This window comes from Hypomesus transpacificus, chromosome 23 (genome assembly GCF_021917145.1).
Source record: "Hypomesus transpacificus isolate Combined female chromosome 23, fHypTra1, whole genome shotgun sequence".
Classification (NCBI taxonomy): Eukaryota; Metazoa; Chordata; class Actinopteri; order Osmeriformes; family Osmeridae; genus Hypomesus; species Hypomesus transpacificus.
Window position 1 is genome coordinate 15,235,458 of NC_061082.1, and position 26,369 is coordinate 15,261,826.

Consider the following 26,369-nt stretch of genomic DNA (forward strand, 5'->3'; position numbering starts at 1 on the left):
TTAGCTCCATAGACTCCCATTCATTTTGCACTCGACCGCGATCACTCCCGGTGGAACTCTGGTGGAACTGCAACAAAATTCGGTACAATGGGGCTTAATAGGGAGTGGGCAGGCTCTCCTTAAACAGGCTCTGGTTTTAGGCTATTGCATGTTGATGTTTTTTTTTTATGATCCTTTGCATATTTTGAAAGACTGACAACGTGTAAAAAGCAAAATACATATTTATACAACCGATTATATTCGCTATAAGTAACAGCTGGAATTCAATATATTGTAATGTCACTTGTGTCCATTAAAACGTGCCTAAACGCCCGTTTAAGGACTAAGGAAGTTTATTTTACTCTTTATTCAAACTAGTGCCGTGCATAGTGTCCACAATAAAATTGGTGGCATTCACACACATTCATAGAATTATTATTGTTATATATATTTATTTTTGTATTCCTGGAATTATAGATAGGGTAGTGGCCGTGATGATGTCGGTGAGGGACTGAAATTGTTACATCTGAAATCTAAATTGTTAACTTTCTAAAAGAGTCGTTATTTGTGTTGGAATTAAAGCCATAGCAGAACCGTGTTGTCCGCTTTCTATCAAAAGTAGGGTTGCTAGGCAACACCTGAAACACCATGAGAAGACTTGAGAGCTAGGCGGTGGCTGTGTCTACCCCCGCGCACTTTATGAAGTACACCGCAATACAGTGCCCTGCAAAACAGAGCACTTACATATTCAGTGCACTCTGTCGCTGATAAGTGCTGTCTCAAATGGAACACTGCTAGGTTAAACACTTGGTGGAAGTGACGGAAGTAAATCTGCTCGCCACACCCGCAAAACCTGCCAAAATGAACGCGCTAAAAGCGGCCGAAAGGGCTCCTCCTTTTCCACTACGTAGCCAAGATGGCGCCCGTTTAGGGCGAGTAGTGTCCATCATTGTACACTGTTTTTTTGGACCGTTTGCAGTGCGCCATCCTGGTACTTTCAGTGCACTGAATTATTCTGGTTTTGTGAGTGAAGCGCCCTAAGCACTGAAAGTCAGTGCTCGAAGTGCACAAGTAAGTACATTGCAATACAGTGCACTGCAAAACAGTGCACTTACATATTCAGTGAACGCCGTCGCTGATAAGTGCTGTCTGAAATGGAACACTTGCGTTAAACACTTGGCGGAAGTGACGGACGCAAATCTGCCCGCGACACCCGCAAAACCTGCCAAAATGAACGAGAAGGGTCCGAATGCAGTGCTCCCTCCTCAGGCCCCTCTAAACCGGAACTCTCTCCTCAGGCCCCTGAAGCCGGAACTCTCTCCTCAGGCCCCTTTTTTCATGTGTATCCGAGGTATTAGCGCCACCGCTGGTCGGAGGATACTGTAGGCTATTTATATTAATAGGCTAACTTACATTGATCTTCGGTTTTAGCATAAGTCAATAGTGTTTAACATAGCGGAAATTAGCATTGCAGCTAGCGTTACGTACAGCGTTCTAAATTAACACCCGCCAACCCGCCAAATGCGGGCTAAATTTCATTTTCATAATAAAAACTCGCTAGCCAGTTTGGCCGGTGATACATGAGGCATTTCATGAACGATACATAAGGCTATGTTTTCGGCATGGTTATTGTTAATTTATCCCCTTGCAGTAGCCTAAGTTTCCCATGAACACTGTGCCGTAATCCTACGTTATTGGAATATGGAATATATGTTTAGTACTATTATCACACATCTTGATTGATGTGGTAATTGATGAAGCAACATTTAACATAAATACAAGGATAGATATTGATTTCAGATTAAGAGAGTAGTGTTGATTTTATTATCAACGTTAAAATATTAATTATTTCAGAACCGGCTCTTGTTGCCCTGGAAACAATAAACAATAATACGAGCCAGCTGTAGCTGCTGCAAATGACCAACGGAAAAAATGTGATATTATATAATCACTAGATGGTGCTAAACTGCCAAACCTATTTTCTATGCTTGCCAGGGGCAGAACAGTGATCATGTTCGTAATGTTAGCAATACGTAATGCTAGCCGCAATGCTAATTTACGCTATGTTAAACACTATTGACTTATGCTAGCCTACTGTATCCTCCGACCAGCGGTGGCGCTAATACCTCGGATACACATGAAAAAAGGGGCCTGAGGAGAGAGTTCCGGCTTCAGGGGCCTAAGGAGAGAGTTCCGGTTTAGAGGGGCCTGAGGAGGGAGCACTGCAATTGGACCCTATTCAAATGAACGCGCTTCTTCCAAGCCCCCACCCCTCGCCCCTCGGCTTGAAGCAACGGCCCGCGTACAGTCTCGCGATCTCGCTTGCCTCACTGCGCCTCTGAGCACTTTTCATAGAAATGAATGGGGACGCCATCTTGGAAGGCAAAAGTAGCTTACTCTAGTTATATTAACTCTATGGCTTCTCCCAAGCCCCCACCCCTCGCCCCTCGGCTTGAAGCAACGGCCCCGGTGGATGTAGGTGGTATTGCATTACGGTTAGGTTTCCGGTCGTTTTTATTCTATTAACTCCAGTCAACATTTACAAAACCATCTCCCCCAATAATTTTTGTTGGATTCTCAAACCTGGCTCATACTACTAGCTTTTTCATGGAATAATTTTTCCAGATTTTTGCTAAGTTTGAGACCATCCGAAATGGGTAAACTAGCACCCCATTTATTTGCTTACGTCAATAAAAGATGCCTGCAAATGTGCTCGCGGATACTAACAGGGCACGAGCACAAAAGTTCACATTGGCCGATAGCCGATTTACATTGAGCTGAATGAGCCATAGACTTATATTGAATGAGCACAGGGAGAAATGGCTTGAGTTGCCTGCCTTGTTGTAGCAAGTTTAGCAAATCGTTCTCACGCATACATGAAATGTTGTTAATATAGTTTATTCCCGTTATTTTAAAATGGATTTGATTTTTCGTAAAAACATTCATGACATGATGGCTAATAGCCTATATTATGTTAAGCGCGAGCATAGATTGTTGACATGTCTATCTGGAGCAAAGACAAAGATTAATACTTTAACTGTTAACCACAATAGGAAATGATATATATTTAATTAATATTAGTCTTGCCTTCAGAAGCTTTTGTTAAAAACACCCATTATTCTTTTTTTGATCGTGCCAGACTGCTTTTGTGGGACAATGAAGGTCCTCAGTGACTATGTTTCACCCCCACTTACATCTGATGGTAACGTCTTGTAGCCCATATGGTTATGGCTATGAATATGCCCCTTTCAAAGGCAAATGTTCAATAAAGTATATTTTAGACACACTTCTCAAGCTTTTATTTATTACATTATTAACACGTCTTGTTAGATCACGTTATATCCATTAATAGACGTTTGGTTTTCTAGGTTGAACATATAAAACACAGGTCACATTTCGACACTGATGTGAAATTGAAGGCAATGTGAATTTCGTGGCATTTCGTTTGAATATAAAGTTGACAGTAAGCTATGGTAAGTCTGCATTATGGAAGATTTCGGTTACCAAAATAACTAAGCTTTCTTTGCCTGGTGAGAACAACGACGGAGCTGTTCATGTTAACAGTTTATTTAATCCGATACAATGCGTTTGAAATCATACTCATGTCATGAAGATAAAAAGCAACATATGTGATGAGTTCCATCTAGAATAGCCCTATATTTAGCCCTATAGCCTATTTCTAAAAAACAAGTAGAAGGAATACTATACAGTGACAGAATACATTTCCGTTAAGTTTGCATCATGTCTCTGATTCTTATCGGACTTTCTGCCTATAGATTCTGCCTTAGCTCACACGCTCGTAACCATATAAATCCATGCTCGCGACTGGTTGTCGCAAAGTATGACGTGTACAGCTAGTTGCAAGCGTGCACGAGGTCTCGGAGCTAGGGAAAAAAAGAGCCACTGTTTAAAGCTAGACCGGAAGACACGGAAGTGGAAATATGGCCGCGTCCAGTTTCGCACTCTCGCTTGCCTCACTGCGCCACTGAGCACTTTTCATAGAAATGAATGGGGACGCCATCTTGGAAGACAAAAGTAGCTTACTCTAGTTATATTAACTCTATGGCTTCTCCACCCCAAGTGGTAAAAATTGCCGAAAGGGCTCCTCCTCTTCCGCTACGTAGCCAAGATGGCGCCTGTTTAGGGCGAGTAGTGTCCATCGTTGTACACAGTTTTTTTGGAACGTTTGCAGTGCGCCATCCGGGTACTTTCAGTGCACTGAATTCTGCTGTTTTTTGAGTGAAGCGCCCTAAGCAATGAAAGTCAGTGCTCGAAGTGCACAAGTGCGCAGTAGTAGACACAGCTTGGCTGTTTATCAATCCGAAGAACGCTGAGAACGCAAGTACATTCTTTTGAAGAACGTTCTGGCAAGCGTCCTTGCGAGAATGGTCTTGCAAGGACGCAAGGACGGAGAATGAATTGAGATGGTTCAGAGATGGTTCAGTCGCATTTTCAGCGACTGAACTGCCCATTTCCCGTCACATTTTAATTCAGATGCTGATTTACACGTACCGTTTAGCTGAAATATGAAAAGTAAAAAATTACTGTTGTGAGGTTTGTCCGCCTCGCTTGACATCTTACAATGACTTCTGGGAAATCAGAAGCGTTCTCGCTGGTCAAGTCACCATCCGATGCATCCTTGATAAAAGGGGCGGATCCTTGATAAAAGGGGCGGATCAGGAAAATTTCCGGGTATTTTTGGCGTTCTTGGTGACTTGTGTTCTGGAACCATGGATTGGAACCATACTTGGGCAATAAAAGATGACATCAAACGAGTTCGCAAGAACACAAGAACGGAAAAAACCGTGGATTGATAAACAGCCACTGTTCTTTTGGACCGTTTGCAGTGCGCCATCCGGGTACTTTCAGTGCACTGAATTCTGCTGGTTTTGTGAGTGAAGCTGAAAGTCAGTGCTCGAAGTGCGCAAGGGCGCGGTAGTAGACACAGCTAGTGTGAAGGAATGATAACATACTGCTAATCAATGCTGCTATACAAATCACTACCTCGTATATGTATGTATACACATATGTCACGTAATGCTTAATACTGAAACATGTATCCAATTATAATCAATTGAATTAATAAAGAAGTAATGAGATCATGCAACAGGATGCCTTCTGTGCAAGTGAGGCAGTGCTGAGATGTATCTGTGCAGCAAATTTCGTGTGTCAATGTAACTCTGGTGTGTGCAAACATGCCAAGGTCAGACAGGAAGCAAGCTTGAGACGCTCAGAGACTGGTGCGAGCACAATAGGGCCTCTCAGCTCTTGGGAGTAAAAGTGCCAACTTGGGAGATAAGGTGATGCTGGGACTGTAAGGCCGAATCCCAATACTCCCCCTTACCCCTTCCCCTTCCCCCTTCCCCTTAGTTTTGCGCGTTCCCGTGAGAGCTAGTGGTGTTCAAATACTCTTTTTGAGCTAGGGGAAGGGCTAAGACTAAGGGGTATACACCCCTTAAAACCAAGTAAGATCGGTATCTTACTTGAAACCTAGGGCTATGTGAAAACTGCGCGACCGGCAACAATGGTGACCAAATCATCCAGAGATTCCAATAAATGTTATATTATCGGCTTAATTAATTGTTAAAAAATTCTGACAGTCTTGTTTTTTGTTATATACAGTCATGAACATATATACAGTGCCCTCCAAAAGTATTGGAACAGTGAGGCGAATTCCTTTATTTTTGCTGTAGACTGAAAACATTTGGGCTTGACATCAAACGATGAATGTGAAACCAGAGATCAACGTTTCAGCTTTTATTTCCAGGTATTTACATCAGGATCTGATGCACAAATTAGAAAATATCACCTTTTTGTTCGAACCCACCCATTTGTCACGTGAGCAAAAGTATTGGAACATGTGACTGACAGGTGTGTTTTGTTGCCCAGGTGTGTCCTATTACATACATTATTCAATCAATAAATACCACTGAATGTCTACACTCAGGTTCAGATTGGGTAAGATAGGTTTTGTCTATGCAGACTGTATTCAGAGGTGAAAACAACATGAAAACCAGAGCGCTGTCTTTGGGTGAAAAACAAGCAATTGTGAGTCTTAGAGAAGATGGAAAATCAATCAGAGCCATTGCAGAAACATTGGCCATAGCCAGTACAACCATTTGGAATGTCCTGAAGAAGAAGAAAACTACTGGTGTACTAAGTAACAGACGTCGAACAGGTAGACCAAGGAAAACCTCAGCAGTTGATGACAGAAACATTGTGAGAGCTGTAAAGAAAGACCCTAAAACAACTGTTAGTGAGATCAGCAACAACCTCCAGATGGCAGGAGTGAAGGTATCACTATCTACTGTTCGCAGAAGACTTCATGAACAAAGTACAAGGGCTACACCAGAAGATGCAAACCACTCATTAGCAAGAAGAATAGGAAGGCCAGGCTGGAAATTGCCAAAAAGTACAGAGATGAACCTCAAAAATTCTGGGACAAAGTTTTATGGACTGATGAGACAAAGATTAACTTTTACCAAAGTGATGGAAAGGCTAAAGTTTGGAGAAAGAAAGGAACTGCTCATGATCCCAAACACACAAGCTCATCTGTGAAACACGGTGGAGGTAATGTCATGGCTTGGGCTTGCATGGCTTCTTCTGGGACGGGCTCATTAATCTTCATTGAGGATGTAACACATGATGGCAGCAGCAAAATGACCTCGGAAGTCTACAGAAACATTTTGTCTGCCAATTTAAGGAAAGATGCAACCAAACTGATTGGCAGAGCCTTCATCATGCAGCAAGATAATGACCCAAAACACACTGCCAAAACAACAAAGGAGTTCATCAGGGGCAAGAAATGGAAGGTATTAGACTGGCCATGTCAATCTCCAGACTTAAATAAATGTGTCATTTATTTAAGCTTGTGTTATATAATTATTTATTTATCCAAGTATTTATTTATTTAGTTTTGGCCCCTATAATCCTCCATAGTGTTTCCCTATAGAGCATGCATTTTACCTGCTTAAGAGGAGACTGAAGGGAGGAACCCCACAAAACAAACAACAACTGAAAGAGGCTGCAGTGAAAGCCTGGGAAAGCATCAAAAAGGAAGAATGCAAAAGTTTGGTGACGTCAATGGGTCACAGACTTGCTGCAGTTATTGAAAGCAAAGGATTTGCAACTAAATATTAAGTCTTATTCACTTAAATATGTTTTAAGTATATCTGTTCCAATACTTTTGCTCACATGACAAATGGGTGGATTCAAACAAAATGCGATATTTTCTTAGTTGTGCATCAGATCCTGATGTAAATACCTGGAAATAAAAGCTGAAACGTTGATCTCTGGTCTCACGTTCATTATTTGATGTCAAGCCCAAATGTTTTCAGTCTACAGCAAAAATAAAGGAATTCGCCTCACTGTTCCAATACTTTTGGAGGGCACTGTATTTGCAACCATTTTCCTAAATGAAACGTTTCTAAAAATCGCTAGTTTGGTACGCTAATGTTACAGTTCTGAGGCAAGTAGGGTGAAGTGCCTTGCCCAAGGACACAACGTCATTTGGCTTGGCCGGGAATCGAACTGGCATCCTTCAGATTACTAGCCCGATTCCATAACCGCTCAGCCACCTGACTTCCCCCTAACTGTTCTCTGTTTAGGGAAAGATCTGTCTCCCGAGGACAGGGAGACAGAACTTGGTGTGGGCAGAACTCTCTAATCTCACGAGGGCCTTCGTTTGTTCTATTCTGAGACTTCTGTTAGACTTTTACATTAGCACGTTAGCATTTGCATCATCGACTGATTCGTTGTATTAGACTGCGAACATCCTGGTGTGTTGTTTTCATTGTGTATCTTGTGATTGCATCATTACTTACATTTAACTACAAGTAACTTGGTCCGATGTTTAACCTTGTTTTATTCACTACCCAGCTACACATTCCTTAACACTAGCTACAATTAGCCTACCATTTATTTTCATTTACAAAATGAAAAGACTGAAAAATATCAAACCTCGGCTTTGCTGTATCCGTAAGCTCACGGTGCTTACGGTGCTTCAAAAAAATGGGCATCGTCGGTGTTTTGTTATTTTAGCATCGAAAGGTATCATAAGTATCGGTTCTCGTGACATCCCTAGGACCGTAAGCACCGTGAGCGCCGATGCCAGATGTTAGCATCGGTGCTGCGCCTCTTCTGGAACTGATGGGGGCAGTATTCAAGAGTGTTCTAGTCGACGTTTACATTCAGAAAACCAAGATGGCAACTTCAGCCGCAGCAATCGCCCCACCTCGACTTGTTTACAACAAAGTCACAAAAAGTCGTGTTTGGAAATAGCCTACTTTGCGTTTGAGGCAGATGACCGTGGCGTTATAATTAATCCGCAGAAGCCACTATGCAGAAGATGCTACCTTGTTCTTCAGATCAAGGGAGGTAATACTTCCAATTTAGCTACGCAACTGAAAGATCGTCATCCGGATTTGTTTAGAGAATTCAAGGCAGTGTTTTATGGAGGATTATAGGGGCCAAAACTAAATAAATAAATACTTGGATAAATAAATAATTATATAACACAAAGCTTAAATAAATGACACAAAATATATAAATGTTACATGTATTTGTGTGTATATATATATATATGTTTACGTTTTCATGTGTTTACATTTATTCATTTATACTTACATTTATTCATTTATACTTACATTTATTTATTTATACTTACATTTATGTATTTATACTTACATTTATCCACGGTGAAACTTCCTGCAGCAAAATAAATCTGTCGTCCCCCCGTCACCAAGTCAGGGGGCGGGTCAAAGCCTCTGATTGGTGGTTCAACTTGAATTGACTGCTTTTGACTATTCCAAGGTGGCAGCACCTTGTGCGGATTCAATGAATGAAATATTGAATGCTACAGTGGTCGAAATGTTGGCGGAAGCTGAAGAGATGGAGGCACCTGCCAGTTCACTTTTTTTTACATCATATTGAGAGCTTCGCTGAAATTATAGGAATGATATTGGCCCTAACTGACACAGACATCAATGAAAATGTGTTCACGATCCTCAGCGAGATGATACAGCATAGGGGTGGGCATATCGATCTTAAGACCGACAGTGGCCGGGTTGGGAAACCTGGCAACTATCAATACCAACGTTGGTATCAATAGCCTGATTGATAGCGTGATAAGATCGATACTTAAGTTTCATTCCACACTGAGTACACAACTCCCTTTACATCATAGTGGTTGTGCAAACACCGTCTAACTTCGCTCAAACTCACTTTGCCCCTCCACTGCTTTTCTAAGCCCAAAGTATCGGTATTGGCAATACTGGCCCTGTATTTACTCCTTGGTATCGGATCTATACCACATCGTGCAGTGTCGCACACCCCTAGCAGCTGTAGAGTGAGGCGATAGAGGATCCCTCTAGCTTGAAGAGAGCTTGATCGACTGGTTGAGCCTGCCTGGTGTGTAATACTGTTCATTCACCAATCAGACGCTTTGACCCGCCCCCTGACTTGGTGATGGGGGGACGACAGATTTATTTTGCTGCAGGAAGTTTCACCGTGGATAAATGTAAGTATAAATACATAAATGTAAGTATAAATAAATAAATGTAAGTATAAATAAATGTAAGTATAAATAAATAAATGTAAGTATAAATGAATAAATGTAAACACATGAAAACGTAAACATACATATATATATACACACACAAATACATGTAACATTTATATATTTTGTGTCATTTATTTAAGCTTGTGTTATGTAATTATTTATTTATCCAAGTATTTATTTATTTAGTTTTGGCCCCTATAATCCTCCATAGTGTTTCCCTTATGTTGATTTTAGGCCGTCTATCAGCCGTGATTGTTAGAGCACATGTCGGAGAATAGCACAGACGCGCTTCACAGCGCAGGTGAGATTGCGCGTGTGCGTCCTTGAGAACTGAAAGTCGTATAACTTATGTTGTCAGTTCATTTAAGTCTTTTTATTGTATTAGTCTATAGTTCTTGCAAATTTAAATTAAGTTAACTGGTGATTTTTGTTGTTTATATTCTTCCCCTGCTTGCGAAATTGCACGTCTGTTGATTTGATAGCGATTGCTGCCCTTGCTCACGTTTGTATTTTAGGTGCATTATTATGCTTAAGTAGCCTAGTTTTAATGAATAAATAGTGTGTATATTGTTATTATTTGCTACAGAATGCTTATCTTATCAAGATCAAATGAAGCAGACAGTGTACATGCTTCCGAGTGGCCTACCTTAATGTGTAGGCTAGGCCACTGCATTTACAATAAGTACAATTATTAACTGGCAGCATTTATGCCATTTAGAACATACTGTAAGGTATCTTTAAGTATGCTAATATTATTTCTTTAGGGGAAATAGGACGAAAATATGTGCAATATTACATTAGCTATTAGACTAGTGCATTAAGTTGCTCCGAAATATAGTGTTAGCACTTTGTTTTGGGGGGGGGGGGGGGGTGTTCGTTGTGGTTCGTTGTGGTCGCGGCGAAGTTCTGAATACATCCAAAGAATGCACTTTTTCTGTTTTTTAATCTGTCATACACGTTACTGTGTACAGGATGTTTGAGATGGTGGGCACTAGTGTTACAATGGCTTATGTTATGTACTTAGTTTAGGTTAGCTATGCTGTAGTTTTAACGTTAGCCTATAGCCTACCTTTGTTAAAAGGTAAAGTCATGTTCATCTTGTTAGCTGAATGGCTTAATTGCACTGTATTAGGTTGTGCTATGCTCTGTTGCACATGTTTTGTATGTCTTATGACATTTTGCTGTTTTTCAAAATATTTTTTATAAATAAGTAAATGTTTCAAGTTCAAGTACATGGAATTTTAGAAAATCCTTTTTTTTTTACCATGGTATTGAAATTGGCATCGAGAATCATGTTATTTTACTGGTATCGGCACCGACTACTGAATTTTTGGTATCGTGACACCCCTACCCTATACGTTCAAGCCTCAGTTTGAAATTTCCCGGCATGACCTTACTCTCGGTTAGTAAGTAGTTATTAGGTGCGCTCGACATGGACTGACTTCATGCAGGCGGCTGACTTGAAACTGAATTCTGGTTAGACTTTTTCTCCAACTTGAGACGGCGCCGAGGCTAGGTCACTGTGACTCCATCTGGCATTTGGTATGGCGTTGCAAGGGTAATATTTATGTAAGATCTTTATATGAACTTCTTTCGGTTTATTTGAAATAAAAAAATCTATGCCGATCAGACCATACACATGCTATCATCATTTCAGGGAAATTAGATTTCCAAAAGTGAAGTGCTCTGGGAGAGTCACTGTGAATCATCGATATTGATTGCCTGATGTGAAGATTATTACATTTCCTGTCAGTAAGGTCTAACCCATTAATTGATAATCGAGGCATCTCACCCGTGAAAGACCCATATGAGGTCAACCGAGCGCATTTTCTCAAGAGCAACTGCACGGGTTCAAGTGACGACACAGCTATTTAATGATTGGCCAGACTCACACACGACAACTTTGACGCGTGTTTTGTAATATTCGGACAACCTTCAGTTTCGCCAATGCTCAAATCCGGACCAAACTGTTGAATTGAATAAAAAATGTAAGGAAGAAAGGGTTTTACTCCACCTCTTCACTTACGGAAAGACTACGTTTAATTGTAAATAGAGTAAAGTAAGCAAACAGCGCTTAATCGGCCGTGACTGACGTCAACGCAGCAAACCACGAGAAGCTGAAATGTCCGACTTCACAGAGCCTTTTTCAACTCCGGCCACTCTCGCCGGTCGTTTCATGCAGCCGCAGTCCATGTCGAGCGCACCTATTGTCAGACCGCAGGCCGGCGAGGAGGTCAGTACGCGGCTGGCATGACTACCCATTAGCCAATCAGAACGCTCGTACTGTCATTGCCATATAATAAAGCATAGACATATATGTCTATGTAATAAAGAAGCACATCAAACTAAAGGCACAAAATGCTTTCGAAGCTATAATCCAAACAGTGACGTCATATCAAATGCCGGATGGAGGTTCAGGACCGCAAGAATGAAAAAAGAAAAGAAAAAAAGGACCGCAAGAATGGAACACCATGGGCGTGTCGCGGGCGACTCGTTTCTCTACTACGCTGAAAAGGAAAGCCATTCTTTAATCTACACCCCATTTGAATTTTTTTATGTTTTTCTTTGCCATCCCAGTTTTGTGCTTAATAGTTTAGCATAATTTTCCTCTTGGACTTCTTGAATGCACCCCAAACTTGAACGCATTGATCAAAAATACATCTAATTGGATGTTGTGAGCGAAGCCATTCGTTCACCAAGCGGGTGTGATTCATATTATTTGACTAGTTAAAACAAAATAGTTTATATTTTGGCATATATAACAAGTAATCGTATTCGGTTTGTGAAGGAAATCGGTAACTGGAATGTAACACATGGCAGCAGTTAGCGTTTCCAAGCCGCTCTGTCATCCGTGCGCTTACGATGAGAAATTCAAAGGTAAACTCATCCTTACTTGATGGTCGTATATTCCAGTCATGCAAACGATGACAATTAAATATGGACAGTTGGCTGTATTTAAGTTACTTTGTAAATGCGATATAATGTCATTTTGACATTGTACCTGAGACTGAGGCGGAGGTTCCACCGGTTTCATTCCAACCCAATCTTTTCTTTCCTCATCACCTGGCTGAATTAGAGTAATTACGAGAAGTAAACAATGTGGTTGTCTAGGTCAAGGTGGATGCTATGGGATTTGTTGTGGAGGGGAGATGGCGGGGAAATAATGTTTTATCTGTAGCTTGAGGTGTGGTTCTGTTATTCTGGTCAGTTGAGCTGCACGTGAAGAGGCCTTTGGTGCCGGTCCAGCTCAGCCCGCAGCAGGTGGGTCTTGAGATGCTGTGTCTCTGTGGACAGCTGGACCTGCTCATCAGAGCACAGGTACATCAGGTAAGGTTGACTTATGCATTGTACACAATAAAATATTTGTTAAATCTTTAAAGATAAAAGAAAGATAAAAAAAATGTGAAAGACCACAAACATGAGGACAAAAAAATCTTTCATTGAACCGTTTTGCTCCTATAGCCTAGTGTGTGGTGTTTTTCCTCGTGGTTCCCCCCACACACCAAGATTTCTTAAGATACCAAGAGAATATTCAATATTTAAGTTTTGTGATCGGGGCGGTGTTCTTCCGAGCAAGTTTGGTCAATCTTAATACACTTCACACCTAGGGAAAATCTGATCAAATAATCTGTCGATAATCAGGAAGATACCTAGGCTTGTCGGGACATTACCTAGGATTGTTGGAAGGTGGAAATCAACCCAAAATCAGCCCGATTATCTTGTGGCATGTACCCAGCATTACAGCAGGGTTCTCCAATCATGGTCCTCGAGGGCCGCTGTCCTGCATGTTTTAGACATTTCCCTAATCCAGCACACCTGTTTCAAATGAATGGGTTGTTATCAAACTCTGTGGACCATTCATTTGAATCAGGTGTGCTGGAGCATGGTAACATCTAAAACATGCAGGACAGCGGCCCTCGAGGACCAGGATTGGAGAACCCTTAGAGTGACTTACGGTAACAACCGCTTTGCGCACCTGGCTGCATCATAATAATAATAATAACCTTTAATAACATAGTTACAGACAGAAACACAAAATGAGACAACATTTAGGAGTTAGTGTCATAGCCAGATACATTAAAAACACATTAAAAACATTTACATCTTAAGGAATCTGTCTCTAGTTCTTTCTTTTTTAATTTAAAAGGATTTAGCGAGATTAAAGCCTTCAGTTTCAAAACACTTTGAAACATATTCCATGCCGAGGGTGCAGAGTACAGAAAAGCCCTCTTTCCAATTTCCGTACGGGCATAAGGGACAGATAGCATGACACTGTCCTGGGAACGCAAAGAGTATTTCCCTGCACTTTTCTTCTTTACAAGGTCACAAAGGTAGTATGGGAGCAGACCAAGAATGGCCTCATATATAAAGGCGTACCAATGACAGAGCCTACGGGTGGTCAGAGCAGGCCATCCTACCAGAGAGTATAACTCACAGTGGTGAGTCAGAGCTTTACAGTTTATGATGAACCTCATGGAAGCATGGTATGCTGTGTCAACCTTATGAAGACACTGAGCAGAGGTGTGCATATACAATAGATCACTATACTGCCCTGCAAAAGCTAACCGCAGTAACTACGCAAACAGTGAAACTGAGAAAAATGACTTAAAAGTTCTTTGACTATCCAGCCAGATGTGTTGTAGGTAGATTAGTGGTAGTGCACTGATTGAACATATATGAATGAAGTAATATTTATTAATTAAAAAACATGGCCAGAGATTTGACCCGTGACCCCAAAAATGCAGATACTTCACTCTGCCTTTTCATTTCCGTAATAGCTATACAGGTAATGTAGAAGCTAAGTGCAGTAACTACAAAGTTGTTTTCCAGTTTTCGTAGGTCATTAGCATTAAAATACTTTTATTACCATTATCTGCGGTTTGTTTCGGTTTTAATTGCGTCCGATGTATGGGGAAACAGATACAGAGCGCAGTAACTAGACTTACTGCAGTTTGCCTTGGTTTTAAGTGTGATTTTGTAGTTACTGCAATTCTTTATACCCCTTTTCTCGAAAACTGAGCAAGATTGAACTCTTAAACCTTGTCACAAGATAAAACAGATATTGAGAAGTTCAATTTAACTTAAAACTCAATTTTGACAAAATGTTGAAAAAAAGTTACTGCGGTTAGCCTTTGCACGGCAGTATAGTCCAGTACAGATAAAAAAGGTGGCTGCAACAAGTTGCTTTTTTACATTAAAAGAAAAACACAACTTATATAGAAAATAAGCCAGTTAAAAAAAAAACTGTTTTAGCCTCAGCTTTTTCACCAGGTACAGAACATGTGCCTTAAAAGTGAGGGAGTCATCAATCAAAATACACAGGTATTTATAATAGTTAACAAACTCTTTCACTTCCCTCAAGAGTGACTACCGAAGCAATATTTAGTGGCCTGTTCCTAGAGTTGGTACATTTACATTTATGCATTTAGCAGACGCTTTTATCCAAAGCGACTTCCAAGAGAGAGCTTTACAAAAGAGCATAGGTCACTGATCATAACAACGAGGAAGTCCCAAACATTGCAAGCAGCCAAAACATGAAGCATATATTGTAAAAAAACTAAACAAGTGCCAAAAGGGAAGACCCATGAGAGCATGCAATTATACAAGTTACAAATTAAACCCATAAGAGCATGCAGTTATACAAGTTACAAATTAAAACAACATCAACCACAAAAGTGCGGGACTGTACCTGTAGAAGAACAATCAATAGTAAAATATTTGGTAAACAACATACATTTAGTCTTATCTGCATTTAGAACGAGTTTCAGCTGAAGTAGGGTATTTTGGAAAATAATAAAAGCATTTTGCACGTTTTCAGTGGCCTTTACAAGTGTTGACGCACAGCAGTATATAACAGTGTCATCAGCATAAAAATGAAGATTAGCATCTAACACGTTTTGACCCAGATTATTAATATAAATAGTAAATAAAAGTGGACCTAATACAGAGCCCTGTGGAACACCCTTGTAGATGGATGCAATATCAGAACATAGACCATCATATTTAATGCACTGAGACCTATTACTAAGGTAGTTTGAGAACCAAGCTACTGCTTGCTCCGAGAGTCCTGAGTTAAGAAGTCTAAGTTTTAAAACATCATGATCAACTGTGTCGAACGCTTTAGACAGATCATTAAGAGTGATGCACAATGTTGCCTCTTGTCCAGTGCAACAGAAATGTTATTACCACCTTCAGTGCAGCTGTGATGGTGCTATGTTTTTTTCTAAAACCCGATTGATATGTTGACAAAATGGCATTTGTGTATAGAAACTCCTTTAATTGATCACTCACAAGGGCTTCAAGAATTTTAGCAAGTACCGATAAATTAGATATTGGCCTATAGTTGTTTGAAATAGCTGAGTCACCCCCTTTTAATAAAGGGAGAAAAAAAGCAGATTTCCATACTCGAGGAATTTCCTTATTCTCTACTGTAAGGTTAAAAAGATATGCAAGAGGCCCTGCTACAAAATCAGCTGCAATTTCAAAAAGTAAGGATCAATAAAATCAGGTCCTGAGGGTTTTTCTAGGATCTAAGGTTTTTAGGGCTTTATGAACTCCCTGAATAGAGAATGATACAAAATTTAAAGACTGACCAGTATACACTGGAATGTCAGAACAAGGTTTCACAGAATCAGAACAGAGTCAAACAGAGAGCCAGAAAATATATAAAATGCTTGTTAGAACATGTCAGTATCTCCATTTTGTCATAGACAACAACCGTATCCTTCATAACAAAGGTCGGTACAGCTTGAGAGTTTTTGCTTACAGAAAGGGATTTTATCGTTTTCCAAAATCAGCTGGGGTCATTTAGATTATAAGTAGTGACATACAAACAATATTCTGTATTGGCTTTTTTTGATCAAAAAGGAACATTGTTTCTTAGCTGTTTAAAAACCAGCCAATCAGCGGTAGAACCTGTTGTCCTTGCCTTAGCCCCAGCCAAGTTACGCTCATGAATAGTATCTGCTAGCTCAGAGGAAAACCAAGGGTTATCGCGCCCTTTTACTCTGTATCTTCTGAAAGGGGCATGTGTATTTACGATTTGCATAAAACCATAATTAAAGAAGGTCCGCGCTGTCTCCACATCGGGGATTAGCTTCATTCTACTCCAATCGAAATTAAACACATCATGATAAAACCCTTTAATGTATCCTGCCCATCCTTCATGTATCCTGCACAGTCGGAACGTGTTTTACTGTCTTTGTAGTTCCAGGAGCAGCTCAGGCTAGACTGCAGCCCAGAGGAGTCAGACACATTCCAGGGTCAGGGTGAGTGTCTTCATCCCTCTTAACATTTGTCCATCTTCTCTATCCTCAACTCGTCTTCCTCAATCTGCAGTGATGTTTCTGGAACTGACAGCTACGGGATGTCTTGTCAGAAGTCTCATGTTTCCTGTCCAGCTAACAGTGTGATGCTTTTTGCTCTGACCACACAGGAAGTGACATAATTGACCTGATGTTCCATTTCCTTGAACATCTGCCTAAGCCTCTACCTCAGCTGGAGGTATCTGTTTTACCTTGAATACAATTTACCGTGTTGACATACTGATAAGGAATTTTATATAATATGATTTGGGTAAATGTGGATTTTTTCCAGGACTACTTGGACATAGTAGGGCTGTCTGCCATATTTCCAAGAGTGGAAGTGTTCCTCCTCCAGGGTAGCCCCGTGGACATGCTTGAGAAGCCCCTAATGGATGGTGAGCTACCCCCACCCATCCTAACCCTACCTATCAGGAGGGTTGACATGCTGTTCCGAGTCTGAGACTCCCTATTAATGAGTATGCGGGACAGTTAGGTTCCAACTAGTTGTAGACTGAGTAATCGCAGGTAAAATAAACTACTGCCGTAAACCCTGACCCTGGGGAGTGTTCTTTTGGCTTGATGGGGTTTGAACTAAAATAGTGTTTGTGTTGCAGAGTACTTCTGTCACATCTCCAGGCTGAACCAGCTACTTGTGCTTAGCCAGCAACTGCAGGAGGACATCAAGCACCTAGGGAGCCACAAATACATCACTCACCAACTTTCAGTTATCTATGTACCTAAAATATCTTCTCTTCTCATATCCTGTCTTTTCTGATAGTAATATAATCTGTGTCCTAGCCATCTATATGTTTCTGTTTTGTAGCAGGTCATTAGTTCTTTCAAAGGCATCCAGCCCTTGTGGGTACTTAAGAAAGACATTGAGAGGAACTTCAAACAGCTGAAGTTGTCCTTGGTGACAGAGGAAGGTTCAAGACAAGAGCCCCAGTTGTCTGCACACTACATCAGCTGGTGAGATCATTGATGTCATAGACAAAGATTTTTGTTCACTTTTAAAATGTGTTTATTGATTGAAGTCAGTTTTGAAATGCTTGTACCAATCGTGGTTCCCAGCCTGAGTAATGTCAGACCCCGTCTGTCATTTACTTCCTGACAGGATACTGGAGGTAATGGAGACAATAACGTCCACTGTGTCCTCTTTACCTGAGGAGCTGATGGAAGACCTGAATCCAGCCTTGACCTTCATCTCCCAGCTTTCCTCCTAGTCATCTGGCCAACACTTGTCTTCCTCTCTGCCTACATATCCTATAGCCTACATATCCTTGTATGTCCCCTCCACCCAGCCCTTTTCCTCCACAGGCTGCTCTTGTTTTCTGTTGGAACAAACAATAAGAACGCTTTTTGTTAGGCACAGGCACCAAATTACCCCTTTCTGATCTTTACTTTACCAAACATCTCAAAAGAGAGTGGCAGGCGTACCTTTAAATTTAAAGCCCCCTCAGACTGGAATAACCTACCAGGGTCTCTAAGATCTATCACTTCTTTGCACTCCTTCAAAATATCCCTTTATAATCACTTACAAGCAAATTATCGCTGTAAATGTTTTGCTCATGTTTGACTGGACTTTTTTCTTTTTCTTTTTTTATTTATGAATAAATATTGTACGTGTGTACGGGTGAAGGTTTGTGTATATGTGTGCATATGTATGTATGTATATGTGTATGTATGTATATGTGTATATATACCTCTCAATATTACAATATGTATTCAATAAGGAGTCGGTGGGGTGGGTGAGGTCTGGGAGTGGGGGAACTTGAGCGAGTTTGAATGTGCATGTATTTGTCTTGTGTCTTGAGGACCCCCTCGAAAACGAGATGCTGCATCTCAAGGGGTTATCCTCCAAACAATAAATTTCTTTGAATTTCTTTGATTAGCTGCTGTTTGTGCTCAATAACGTGACAGAATCAAAGTCAGAATGTAACATTTCAAATCATTGCATTTGTTTAACACTAATATAAATGATATTCACATGGCTTGGGAAACTGATGATAATGATATTCCAACTGTCCAGTAAAATCAGATATTTGGCATTCAATTAAATGCTTTTTCAAATTAATTATATACATTCATCCTACATTTTAATTGATGGGTGGCAGTAAGCGGGGGGTGCAAACTCGTCACCTTTTGGCGAAATTCGCAGTTTTTGATCCAAAATAGGTCATTTGTATGATTTGTGAAGATCTGCAATGAAAATCGAGGGGGTGGGGGGGGGGGGGATCCTCCAAGTAATCTGCGAACGCAAGCTGTCATGAATATTTTTTTCAAGCATGTTCGTTTGGCCAACCATTGTCATCATGACACGCACACTTTTTATTTAGAGTCTTCGGGTCTGTAACTGCCTCGATGCCGTAATAGACAGGTGTGACGTTGGTACACTGCAAGAACGTTAGGCTATCTAACGTCGGATAATGTGCTAATGTCAGACCACATCAACAAATCACATCATCCATTTTTGCTGGTTTCAATAACGGTGTTATCGAGTAGTACAGTGTCTATTTCTCGGTAACTTTAGAAAAATCTAAGCGAGAAAACAACTAAAAATGTACTCTACATAAAAGCCAGAAAACACAACTTTAGCTGCAATTTAAGTTTAATTCCTCAAAATCAGCTTACCAATAAAAAGCAGTCTTGGGTCCAAAGTGATCACAACTACTTGTGTGATGTTAAATTGCTCCACATAAAAAAATCCTAAAGTAAATCATGGGAAATCAACGGAGCAAGGGTTTACTCTGATATCAATGTAATGTTAGCGAATGAGGGATAAGAAGCCCCCCCCTTGCTAATATGTCCAAAGCCAAATCTATTCTTGAGGTTTAAACATTTTTTAAGCAATTTGGCTTTGAATCTGAGTAGTTGATCTTATGTCCCGTCGTTTGAAGCAAACATTTTAGCTCTGGCATTGGTCTCCCATTATTTATTTATAACTTCACTGGAATGGAAGTAGATTATCCAGGTTTTCGCACGCCCCCTTCATTGAGGCAGAGTTTAGGTTTGCCTCCCATATGTGCTTTTTCACTGTGGTTTTAAGTCAGATCAGCATGACTAAATAGCTTCTACACATACGTGAAATACATGACCAAATATTTGGTTGTGTGTCTGTCAAGGGGATGCAGGGTTGGGGTGGGGGGAGGCCACGTGGGAAGGGAGTTATGTAGGAAGTATTTCAAATGTTGATTCTGTAAGTTATGCATGTAAAATTCTAACAAACAAAATAAAAATAAAAAAAGAACTGGCTTCATTTCTCATTTCCCTTTTCCTTGTTCAGAATAGGATCAAGTTAAAGGGGTTGTGAAAGTTGAAAACCACCCAAGATGAATATCCGCATCTTATTTGTGTTTTACTTGAATACCATTGAAGCATATACGAATATATATGTATATATAAAAAAATATATATATATATATTTAAATATTTTTAGTAAATACCCCCCGAGGGGGTCCTTGTCACCTTTTTCATCCCTGATGAGTTTGCACCCCTGAGTAAGGGACCTAGATAATGGAGTATGGGGGCTCTGGCCTGGGTTTGACAGAAGGTATATTTATATGTTCCAGAGAAGTAAATAATAGACGCTTGTTCGTAGCTAGCTAGCATTGATACACAGGTAAGGTGAACTATGAACACTATGAACTGGGGCTGGGCGATAAATCGATAAAAAATCATTATCGAAGTAATGACTTCCCTCAATAAAGATATCGTAACATTAAGTCATTTTCAATAATATCGATAATGTCGATAGAGTATAATTAGGAACAGCAGCCCATTTAATTTCTGTGATGCAGCAGGAAGTTGCAGAGAAATGGTAGCCTACGCTCACTAAAATATTCTGAGCACCTCGAGTGAAGTAGCTAATGTTAACCGCGGAAAATTTTGTCTTATTGCCAAAAACAGTGGCAGCGATAGCCATGGCAAGGGAGCAACTTCCAATTAAGAAATTATTGATGAAAAGGGTTCATCTTCTTCAGTTATTTGGAAGTTGTTTGGCTTTTTGAAATCCCGACAAAGAGCAGAGCAATGTTAGGTGCAAATTGGTGTAGTAAACAAACGGGTGGCTACCAAGTCTGGTAATACGACAAACTGCAAATGTGACTTCTTGTTGACCTCGACCTACGGTCTCGATTAACAAACGTTTCAAAAAATTTCTGCTTACAAAGGTGTTTGTAGACCTGTCGAAAAGTCCATATTTGTTTTTTTATATTATACAACAACACGTAGGAAAATCCCAAATCAAACCCGACGAATCTGGAGCAGACGCCATGTTGTCAACATCTCACAGGCAACCGCTTGCTAGGTCTGTAAATCGTTTGCGGGCCTCTGGAGAGGTCCAGACCGAACAATTTATTTGTCGCTGTTGATGTCTTTAGTATTGTCTGGATAGTAAAACTATATTAAAACTCAGCTGACTCCTCGAAATCGCTCATTTTGAAGATGACGTCAGAGGAGGGCAATAATAATCTGTATCAGACCGCGGACCGGCGATGAGGTCAATACGTCGCTGGCATGACTACCCATTAGCCAATCAGAGCGCCCGTACTGTCGTTGCCATATAATAATAGGTGCGTTCGACATGACCCGACTTCATGCGGCGCTGCAGCCGGCTGCAGGCGGCTAACTTGTTACAGTGAATTCTGGTTAGACTTTTTGTCCGACTTGAGACGGCGCTGAGGATACGTCACTGTGGCGTCGCCATCAAAGTACCGTGAGATCGATTCGAGAACTGCTGGCTGTGTAGCCGAGCGCATTTTCTCTAGAGCAACTGCACGAGTTCAAGTGACGACACAGCTATTTCATGATTGGCCAGACTCACACACAACAACTGACGCGTGTGTTGTAATATTCTGACACTTTCAGTTTTGCCAATGCTCAAATCCGGACCAAACAGTTGAATTGAATAAAAAATGTATGGAAGAAAGGGTTGTACTCCGCCTCTTCACTAACGGAAAGACTACGTTTAATTATAAATAGAGTCAAGTAAGCAAACAGCGCTTAATCGGCCGTGACTGACGTAAACGCAGCAAACCACGAGAAGCTGAAATGTCCGACTTCACAGAGCCGTTTTCAACTCCTCCCCGACTGCAAGCGGCTACTCTCGCCGGTCGTTTCATGCAGCCGCAGTCCATGTCGAATGCACCTTGATATAAGAAACCTTTTTTACCACCTGAAGCGAAATCACTCGTTGGGTGAGTTTGCGCCAAGGTATTGATAGATAGGCTATTGATAAAAAGCAAGGTTTTAAAAAGCTTAAGTTGCTTGACCCCAGGTACGTGCTCCCTGGGTGTAAGCATTTCTCTCAAACCGCTCTGCCTAAACTTTATGCTGAGTGTAGGGAAAAAGTTGAGGAAAATAATTATTTTGCTACTACTACAGATCTGTGGTCTATCGTCTTAATTATCGTTATCGAATGTAAATATAAATATATTTATCGAACATTTTTTACCCATATCGCCCAGCCCTAACCACCAACGATGAGATGAGATGTGTTTGGCTATGCTGAATGGTTTCTAGGCCTATGGTTTAAAATCATTCCTGCTATGGGACTTTTTGGAATACAAGTTGTTTGAATTTACAACATTAAATCACATGCTTGCCCACCAGTTTAGCATCAACTCAAATATATTCAAAGAAGACATGATGATGACAGACTGATGAGATTGATGTGTACTTATTTTAACAGAATTACTGTTTTAAAGTCTACCTTCCTAAAAGTTGAGACTTCAGAGCACAAATGAGTTTTAAACTAATATGTCTAATTGTAAGCAAGGTCTTTGATATTTATTGCCCAGTTTAGTCTTAAATACAGGGACAGGGATTGATCAGATATGTCTGATGTAGGCCTTTATGTCAACAAATGTTTATAATACACCCATCACACAACATTTGTCTAATAATACCAGGAATCTCTGTGTGTGCGTGTCTGTCTGTCTCTCTGCAGTTTTAAAATGAGATTTTAAGGCAATACGTTTCCCATGATTTATCTCGAGAACCGGGCACTGCGCAAAGTTCTAATTTTCAGAACCCAAGTATGTGCAGTGCTGCGTTTCAAATTGTTTGGATAAGCGCTTCCACATAACTAAACTGATTTTCCGCCAGTTTCGGAATGAACTCTTTCAGCCATGTTGAGCTGGCACTATAGGCCTCGACTGAGCTAGTGTTGAGCTGCACTATAGGCTACACTGCATTTACCTGAGCTCCACTAAGCACTTGAACAACTGATCTCACAGCAGGGTTTTCTTTTTGGATGAAATGCTGGCTAGCTAATAGAAAGACAATATGAAGTGGATACTTTATTTCAGTATAGATCAGTGAATTAGTTACATGAATCTACTGATGCAAAAACTCACATTGTAAATGAGCACAAACTCCAATTAAACTGACACCAAATCAACTACTACATTATAATCACCGGCTGCATCATGGGCACTGCACCTGGCCTGTAACTTGATGATTTGGGCCTGCTCTTCGGTCAGTTATCAGAGTTGAAACAAGCCACAACGGTGATAGGACAAGAACACTATTCCAACCCTGGTCGGTTTCTTGAGGTATGGATATAGCGAGCCACAAATGGGCATTGCCTATGACAGGAACAATGTTCTTACAAATTTAGCCTCCTCAGTTGGTTCAGGCAGGAGGACTCAGTATGTCTTTACTAATACTTTATTGCACACTATACAATACATGATTGTACACTTGATTTGGCATTGTGGTTCTGCTCGCATCGGCTGCCTGCTGCTTCCAACGAGACACCGTCTCGACCTCCGAGCAGAGAGCAGCGACGCATTCCCCCTACAACAGGAAACAGAACCAAGGGTGGAGGCCGGGGTGGCGGAGGCAGCAGGATGACTGATGTCTATGTCGCACTAGCGATGCATATGCCGGGATACCCTGCTATATACCCCACCCTGTTAGGAGGGAGTGCCCTGGAGCATAATATGACGCGTTGCTAGTGACGCGCTATGTCTCGCGTCCTCCTTCATAAACTAGCTCCTCTTGATTCAGGCAGGAGGACTCAGTATGTCTTTACTAATACTTTATTGCACACTATACAATATATGATTGTACATTTGATTTGGCATTGTGGTTCTGCTCGCATCGGCTCCCTGCCGCATCCAACGAGACACCGTCTCGACCTCCGAGCAGAGAGCAGCGACGCATTCCCCAACACAAAACCACATGCCAGACGAGACAATGATGAGACTACTGTGTGTACATGGTGCCCCTGTAGATATGAATGATATGTGCGTCGTGTTACCCATACATACCTCAGCATTGTATCTCAGCGCACTGGTGCCCCTGATGCATCTAGTGACTGAAATGAATCGATTGAAGTGTTACCAACTGAGGCACTGCCTCTACATACCAACTGAGGCACGGCCTCAACATACCAACAGGGGCACGGCCTCGCCATACCAACTGAGGCACGGCCTCTACTTACAAACTGAGACACCCCTCAGCTTACCAACTGAGGCACGGCCTCGACTTACCAATGTTGATGGTGACGTGTCACCTTGTTAACGTGCTGCTGCATACCCGCGCCCGGCCAGCCACCTGACGAACGTTTATTATAATTAGTATGCACATATACATGGTATTAAGCGAAAGGAAATGCGATACACAACGTGAAAAGCAAGTTATCGAGAGGTAGGGAGAGTGGAAGCCATTCTCCTCTGGCCTTCCAGAACATCAGTGGCATTCAGTCTGATGTAACGTTAAACGCTTGCAGATGACCAACGACCCATCACTTTCAGCGTTGAGGCTGAGACCACTTGAGATGCTGACGTAGCTGCACCGATTCGGAACGAGTGCGCCGTGTACAGCTTTGGGTCCAGACCACAGCGCCGGCACAGGATTCCGAGCCTCCCGGTGAACCAGTACCGGCTCATGGCTTTCCCAGCATCGGTGACGAACAGGGGCTCGCTCGTTGCCGTGGATGAACGCCAGCGGAGGTATTTCGCCATAGAGGAGAGGGGACAAAAAGCTGAGTTAATCCACGATATGACGACAGGAGTACCCACACCGGCTTTCACACCCTTGCTGTGTTTTAACACCACTGTGTACATACACGTATCCACGGTTAAATTGTAGAGGGTGAGATTGTGCATAGGTTGAAATGTGCTTGACCGACAAGTGAATCTTGAATCTCTTCCTCTTGAAACATGACACGTGATAGTTACCACTCAATGAAGCCTGTTTGAGACAACAACTCAGCCGGTGTTTTGGATGAAGGCTGAATATCCTGATATCGCCACAAAAGTACTGAAAATCTTGCTTCCATTTCCAACATCCTTTGTGAAACGGGATTTTCCACTGTCGTCACGTTTACACACAAAAGTGTGACTGACAGATTGAAAGCTAAACTAGCAAGTAACAATATAACGATGGAAAACCAGGCTAAGAAACGTAAAGATGCAGCTGCAAGATTAAGCAAGAGTGTATGGCTGCAGCCTGCAGCCTCCCGCCTCATGCCCTCCCGCCTCATGCCCTCCCGTCTCATGCCCTCCCGTCTCATGCCCTCCCGTCTCATGCCCTCCCATCTCATGCCTCTACTTTTCAAAATAAAAGCTTGTCTGGTCCGCTATTTCTCCTTTCTACTTTGGTGTACGTGTTTTTTTTAGCTAGACTACAAACTAAAATCCATTCTACGGCTGCAGCCTGGGAGGCCCGGTTGAGTTTAGGCGTAACAACGACGGTTGAGGTTAGGATTAGTTTAAGGCCAGGAGTCGTAGCAGAGGTCGAGGTTAAGGCTAGGCACAACCACAACGGTTGGGGGACAATGATGGTCGGTACAGCACACCGTGCATTTTGTCACCTGCGGTGTGTTCTTTTTTTTAAAGACACTGATGTGTACCATAAGGAAAATCCCAAAAAGAAACCATCAAAGTCTGCAACCATAAATTGCTCTAGGTAACGTTAGCTAATATTCGCTAACAAATGTCAACATAAAACGCTGATGCAGTTTTCAATGAAGGTCATCGCAGGTTTCATCAAATATACGTTAACATCAGGGACAGAACAATAACATCCAGAAATCAGCAAACAAAAAAATTATATTTCAAGTTTTTCAATTTATTGCAACAAACGTGCTCACGAACTTACCTTTAGTATTTTTGACCCACTGAACTTACCATTGGTTGGACAGCTTGGGCATGAGACGGGAGGGCATGAGACGGGAGGGCATGAGACGGGAGGGCATGAGACGGGAGGGCATGAGACGGGAGGCTGCAGGCTGCAGCCATACCCGTCTCAGATTAAGAGACAAAAATACATCACATTCATTAGACAAGATTTTACCAATTGAAAAACAGAGGTTTATTTTACATAAAGCTCCAAAAACTATTTTTAGCTCAAATTAGCAAAAAGAAAGTATTGCACGCTCGCATTACATGTGCAAGTCGCTATCTAAGATCACATCAAACCCAGAGCGTGCATGCATTAGCAGGGCAGCCGTGGTGGCGGGGGCCAGTTCTGGTGGGCCAGTTTGGATCAAAGTCCATGGCCCATCTTTCCTCCCAGTC

The 26,369-nt window shown here is 41.4% G+C and overlaps 1 protein-coding gene across 2 annotated transcripts in view; it reads left to right on the plus strand.

Moving 5' to 3' along the window:
- The window catches only part of si:ch211-218d20.15, a 57,439-nt gene extending 39,012 nt beyond the window's left edge, over window positions 1–18,427 (plus strand). The window contains exons 1-8 of one of the 2 annotated variants that reach the window (XM_047046341.1): window positions 11,666–12,415; window positions 12,747–12,865; window positions 16,746–16,806; window positions 16,974–17,041; window positions 17,135–17,237; window positions 17,457–17,575; window positions 17,666–17,811; window positions 17,957–18,427. In XM_047046341.1, coding sequence (XP_046902297.1) covers window positions 12,352–12,415; window positions 12,747–12,865; window positions 16,746–16,806; window positions 16,974–17,041; window positions 17,135–17,237; window positions 17,457–17,575; window positions 17,666–17,811; window positions 17,957–18,065 — 789 coding nt within the window. In that variant the 5' untranslated portion in view covers window positions 11,666–12,351 and the 3' untranslated portion in view covers window positions 18,066–18,427. Of the gene's footprint in view, window positions 1–11,665; window positions 12,416–12,746; window positions 12,866–16,745; window positions 16,807–16,973; window positions 17,042–17,134; window positions 17,238–17,456; window positions 17,576–17,665; window positions 17,812–17,956 lie in introns of those variants that run through there. The other variant, XM_047046340.1, reaches the window with a different exon arrangement.
- Window positions 18,428–26,369: the final 7,942 nt, after the last annotated feature.